Raw genomic sequence first — 6,358 nt, forward strand, 5'->3', positions numbered from 1 at the left:
TCTGATCTATGGAGGTAGGTTGATATCAAGTTCCCCCAAGATTTATACATGTGGCGCATGTGTTCTACGGCGGGTGTGCTTCTCAGATCTAGCAGCATGGAGGTTCTCGGGGAGGAGACAAGACGTGGTTTAAGGGGTTGGTTTCTGTTTCGGAACCACTAGCTTCTCAAATCTTTTCTTTCAGCCACTTTGAGGACGCCGGGCGGAGCTCTAGAGTAGAATTTCTCAGTGGCGGCGGAAACCAGTTGGATGTGGAGTGCGATTTCAGTTATTCCAAACACAGTTATTCCAAACACTAGCTCTGCACAGCGAAGCCGATTTGAATAGTTTGCTTCTTCCTTGGTCTGCGCTCCTCTATTTCTTTTATGGTTCTCCGATCTGCATTTCTTCATCTTCTGTGTTTTGAGTTATCGGTGTCGTTCTGTTCCTTTGCTCTGCTTGTTCGGTTTGACTCATCGTTGGAAGTCGCTTCTCTTCCCAGGTTTTGGTCTTTATTTCAACGGTGGCGAGTGCTTTAGCTGACGTAGCGGTTATTTCTGGCGGTTGCTCTTGTGAGTATCTTCGGTTTCGTTGTTCTATTTTGTATCCAATTTGGTTGTTTTTTGTACTATTCCCAGTTATCGAAGATTTCAACTTAATTTTTCTTTTTTATTTTTTCTTCATTCCAGTTGTACTAAAATCCAAAAAAATTCAAAAAAAAATCAATACAAAAGTCTTTTATATAAAAAAATTGCATACACTGAATTTAAGTTTCAAAACTTCATGTATTTTGATAAATATTATACTTTAATACTATTCTGTTATATAATTAATTATCTATATAGAAATAACATTTGGTGGATAAGTTTACAAGAAGTGCTCAAAATCTTCATTCTCCTATGTATTATGTTCATTCAATTCTATCAATTTGGCTTTCAGCTTCGTGGACGTTGTGTGTATGCACGATCATCACACACGAAGAAAATGGATAGTATCCAATTTTGTGCTAAATTATCACATCCTCCACCCAAATTTCTACCGAATTATTTTGCTAAAATTAATTTTCCATTATGTTCAGCTCACCGACCCAAAAAAATTTTAAGCCGAGATCGAAAATGGGCTATCAAATAGAGAATAATGGGTCTTTGATATCGCCGAGTGAAATCAAAGGAAGACGGGTTGTGGTTTTCGTCACTTTAAAATTGTAACTGAACTCTAACCGGTATCTTTCTCGTTCGGTTTATCTCAGTTTTATTTTATTTAGTTCGGTTAAATGCTTCTAATAGTTTGGTCGACGACAGAATCTCTCTACCTAGCTCTCTCCGACGACGCCAAAAGCAGTCAATTTCCAATCGGAGAAGATGCAGCAGAGGAAAACGACGGCGGCGGGTAGGCCAAGTGGTACCGATGGATCTGATTTCTCGTACCGGATGGTCGTTGACTCTCGTGAGTCTTACATAAACCCATGACTCCGCTTCCTTTTCTCTTTCCCGATCTCTTCTTAATCTATTGCGCCTCTTAGGTTACACGAAGGTCACTAAAGGGAGATCTCGTCTTCGTCTTTTGATCCTTGTTCAGGTTCGTTTCCTTTGAATCTCTGTGATTAGGTCCTGGAACTCGATTTTAAAAGTGCATTTCTTTGGTTATAACCTTCAGGTTCTTGTTTGCAGGCTACAATTTATCTAATTGGACTGTCGTGTGCATTCATGACAAGTACTAAAAATGAGGAGAGGAACACCCTTGGAATTGCATCTGCTGCTATTGGCATACTCTTTTCATTCATTGGAGATTTTGGTTAACTCTTCTTTTCCGCCACATTTTTACACTGAAGCCATAATTTTTTCCTGTGGTTTCTTTATCTTTGTTGTTGTTTCTGTTGAGAAAGGTTGTAGACGCAGCAGAGTAAACCTTTTGAGGCTCTACACGGCTGCCTCCACCGTCGTCATGGTTCTTTCTGTGTTTTCTGCTGTTAGGAGCAGATTAACAATGGAGGTGATTTGCTTATCTCAAACATACTTTGCATTTATAGTCAGATTAAAAGCAGACAAGAGTTTTCTTTTACTAGTCGGAACCAACTGGTGATTGTGGTAGTAACAGTATGGTAGCAAATACTATGAAACTGAGCTTGGTGTTGTTGATGCTATCACCTGATAGGAACGGAATAGCTCTGGAACAGCAGCTAACCTTGAGCTCGTAGGGTTCATTTCTGCTCAATTGGGTAACACTTTCAGAACATCCTCATTGGTTGAGTTTCCTGATTGACTACAGTTGAGTTTACACATTCGAAGTGCTTATAATAGATCTTCTGGTTTTGCTGTTTAATGCAGGAGCGGTGGTGCAGATAGTAGCAATCATCGTTACGGGTTCCCTTGTCAATAATATGTCCCCACCTACGAAGACAGAATAGACAAGACAAGAGAGTTTGTGGTACTGGCATGTGTGATTCTGCCACAAGAGGAAACATTTAGAAATTTGAAGTTTTCAGTTCCACCAAATGAATAGTTGTTTACTTCAGTGTCTTCTTTCATTATTCAAAAGACATTTTTAATAGATCGATGACCATAAGAATGTTACGACTAGAGGCGGACTTGAAATCTCTAAGATTGGGAAAATAAAGAGAAAATTCGTAAAATATGACACATTCAACTTCCAATTCTCCTAATAAGATTTTTTTTTTGACTTTTTTTTATCACATTGAACATGTCTTTCCTTTTATTAATGGCAAAAATAGAAAAGAAAAAAAGAATTGCTGAATTTTCAGATATATATTACGTGCCAGAGAAGCTTCAGCAGATTGCTCTGTTTCGAACACAACGTAAGCGTTAACACTGCACTTTCAAAAGCATTACATATGACTTCTCCTTCACAGAAACTTCAAAGATTAGAATAAAGGAGTTTCTAGCACATAAAGTGAAGCTTTCTCATTGATTTGCATCAACACTATAGCTCCTTTCCTCGTCTTCCTTGACTGATCAAACCATATAGCTTCTAATCATGTATATAAACTATATAATTTGAAGAAACATCATGATAGATGATTTCGTTTATTTTGTGGCTATAATTTCAGATATTGAACGATGATATTCTCCATAATTTTAAGTAACTTTAATTATTTGTCATGTTCTTATAATATTGACCGATAAGTTGATTATTTGTTATATTCTTCGTAATTTTAGTCATTTTACTACTTTGTCATTTTCTTATGATATTGAATTATGAGTCATCAATTTAAATTACACTATCATTTAAACTTTATTAAACAATTAGAAATAAGAATTACCATAGAATTCTAAACATTTTGGTCGAGCCAATATTTAAAACCATTTTTGTTATAGAATATGTGGTGTAATATACATCAATCGATTTGTAAGAAGTTTTAATTAGTGGAAATTGTATCATATATAAAGATTATATAGTGTTCATAAATTAATTATTGTGCTTTAGTCTTTCTCAAAGAAAAAGCGTATAGGTTTTGTATCAAAATATTCTCAAGAAATAACCATATCATTTTTAGGTAATTTGGATTTGAAATTAAGCACTTCTTGTAGTTATGGATTAAAAGGAACTTCAGCAACATCAAAAACCAATAAATATCATATATTATCAATAATAAAAATCATAAAAACGGTTAAAAAACAATACAATTGTATTCTCTCACACAAATAAATCGAGCAAAACACACAGCACATGATGCTACATTATATTTAAAGAAATCAGAAACTTATTTTGCATACCAGACCACAACTCACATGTTAAATGTGTATCAATACAGATTTTCTTTCATAAACCAAATCCCAATTGTTTTATTGTTTCTTTAGACCGGTTAACCGATAGACCAAATGACATAACTAAAGGTGAAAGTAAGTAAAGGTAAAAAAAAATTAATTTTTAATTAAAGGTAAATTTGCCCTAAGGCCAATTAATATGTCGGCTTCATCCACAATTCTGATAAATATCAGATTCCAACGAGGCAAAAGAATCCAGTAACTCTGTCGGAGAACCGCTTGAACACAGGAAGAACAATCCGGATCCAGCAGTTCGTCCTTCCTGGTATATTGGCAGACAGTAAATTTCAACATTTTAATATTCATCAGTTTCAGCTCCCTAATTAAGTGGCCTAAAACAAATTATAAAATTGTGACCTTTCATTTTAATATTTTAAAGAAAATTAATGATACATAAAAAATAATAAAATACAGTTTCATCTTTTTTTTTTTTTTATAATTTTAGTGTGATCCCAAAGACTTTCTAAGCCAAAAAAATAATCACCAAGAGGCCCATAGAAATCCGGATTTTCTTGCCATTTAAGGCGTCTATGTGTGGCCAAAGGAAATCAAACCCAGGATAGATGCTCCAACTGAAACTCTTTTACCACTAGACCAAGACCACTTGGTTCATCTTATTTCCTTCTCTATTAATTTATTTGTTTGACCTTTTTGAAAAATAGAACTACAGTCTATAACCAAAAAAAAGCAAAAACAGTAATAATAATAATAAGCAAATAGAAAGAAGAGTTAGAGAAATAAAATATAAAAACACTGCCGTAAACGATAAGAAAAAAAGCAAGAAAGGATTATAAGAAACAGAGTAAAAAGATGTAACAATTGATTTAATTTTTCTAAGTTTTGTATATTGATTTTGTAATTCTAATTTGGTGCCGGCCCAACTATTTTTAGTTTGTCCGTCGATATCTTATTAGCTTTTTGCGGAAGATAGCATATTATTTTGTAAAGCTAAAAAAGAAGAGTGTCAAACCATTCTTAGGATTTTAAAGGAATATGAGGCAGTTTCAGGACAGTTAATAAATTTTGACAAGTCTTCAATTCAATTTGGACACAAGATCGAAGAATCTGTCAGACAAGACTTGCGGGATATTTTGGGCATTTAAAATCTTGGAGGAATAGGATCATACCTTGGTTTACCAGAAAATCTAGGGGTTTAAAGATCCAAGTTTTTAGCTTTGTACAATAGCGTTTAAATAATAGAGTTAATGGGTGGACTTTCAAGTTTTTCACAAAAGGAGGAAAAGAAGTGATCATTAAGTCAGTGATTACAGCATTACCAAATCATACGATGTCCTGATATTGTTTACCGAAGACAACTGTGAAGAAACTGATGAGCACAGTATCACAATTTTGGTGGAGTCCAGGGGGAAGCACAAGAGGCATGCACTAGAAATCATGGGACAAAGTATGTGCAGATAAGGATGAAGGAGGTTTGGGGTTTAAAGACATAACTGATTTCAATACAACAATGCTTAGTAAACAATTATGGCGTCTGATAGAGAAGCCAAATACTTTATTCTCTCGTATTTTCAAAGGTCGATATTTTAGGAATGCTTCACCTTTGGAACCGATTCGTTCATATTATCCGTTATATGGCTGGCGGAGTATTGTCTCTGCTAGATCTCTGGTAAGCAAATGACTAATCAAAAGGGTGGGATCAAGTTCTTCTATATCTGTATGGAATGATATTTTGAAGGCTTACTGCTGGAAAATTCGGTGCCCACCAAAGTTAAAACACTTCCTACGGCAATTAGTGACATGGTGTATAGCAGTGAGGAAGAATTTACAAGCGAGGGGGATTCAAGGGGATATTTTTTGTGTAAGATGTGGAGCTCCTGAGGAATCGACAAACCATGTGTTTTTTGAATGTCCTCCTGCCCTCCAGGTTTGGGCTCTCTCAAAGATACTATCAAATCCAACTGTTTTTACAACAAGTTCCCTATTCATAAACATGGATCATCTATTCTGGAGAGTTCTCCCGCAGATGGAGGATCATCAGTTTGCATGGATACTATGGTACATCTGGAAAGCTAGGAATAATAAAGTTTTCAGTAACCTGGATATGGACCCAATGGATACGCTTAAGTTGCCAGAAACAGAATCAATACTGTGGGCTGAAGCACAAATATTGAAGGACCAGAGGACAGCACCACAAATAATGAATACGACCTTACCGTCGATTTCAGGAAGATGGTGTTTTCCAGATGGCTCCTGGAAGGATGGTGATATTTTTTCAGGACAAGGTTGGTTCAGCACTTTAGAAGGTTTTGATGGATGTTCGGGGTGAGGAATGCTAGGGCTTGTCTATCTCCACTTCATGCGGAGATGGAAACGCTACTATGGGCAATGAAATGCATGAGGAATTTACGTCAATTTCAGGTTACGTTTGCAACGGATTGTTCTCAATTGGTTAAGATGGTTTCAGAACCAGAAGAATGACCAGTTTTTGCAAATTATTTGGAAGATATCAAGATTCTGAAAGAGAGTTTCACCCGATCAGAGATTATCTATGTACCAAGGACGCAAAATTCAAAAACGGATAGACTAGCACACAGTGTTAGGAAGCAACCGTCTTTTGTCGTTCACATGGATGC

The 6,358-nt window shown here is 35.8% G+C and overlaps 1 protein-coding gene across 1 annotated transcript; it reads left to right on the forward strand.

Moving 5' to 3' along the window:
* The first annotated feature begins 1,204 nt into the window (after positions 1 to 1,204).
* Positions 1,205 to 2,586, forward strand: LOC106315950. The gene is made up of 6 exons (XM_013753802.1): positions 1,205 to 1,425; positions 1,502 to 1,557; positions 1,650 to 1,773; positions 1,865 to 1,971; positions 2,134 to 2,197; positions 2,307 to 2,586. Exons 1-6 carry the CDS (start codon positions 1,341 to 1,343, stop codon positions 2,384 to 2,386), a joined length of 516 nt encoding a protein of 171 aa, XP_013609256.1. The 5' UTR covers positions 1,205 to 1,340; the 3' UTR covers positions 2,387 to 2,586.
* Positions 2,587 to 6,358: the final 3,772 nt, after the last annotated feature.

The sequence above is a fragment of the Brassica oleracea genome, chromosome C9 (genome assembly GCF_000695525.1).
Source record: "Brassica oleracea var. oleracea cultivar TO1000 chromosome C9, BOL, whole genome shotgun sequence".
NCBI classification, from domain to species: domain Eukaryota; kingdom Viridiplantae; phylum Streptophyta; class Magnoliopsida; order Brassicales; family Brassicaceae; genus Brassica; species Brassica oleracea.

Coding starts and splice junctions, on each gene's coding strand:
- LOC106315950 (XM_013753802.1), top strand. CDS start 1,341: ATGCAGCAGAGGAAAACGACGGCGGCGGGTAGGCCAAGTGGTACCGAT. Junction 1,558..1,649: donor GTCTTTTGATCCTTGTTCAG/GTTCGTTTCCTT, acceptor TCTTGTTTGCAG/GCTACAATTTATCTAATTGG. Junction 1,972..2,133: donor GGAGCAGATTAACAATGGAG/GTGATTTGCTTA, acceptor ATCACCTGATAG/GAACGGAATAGCTCTGGAAC.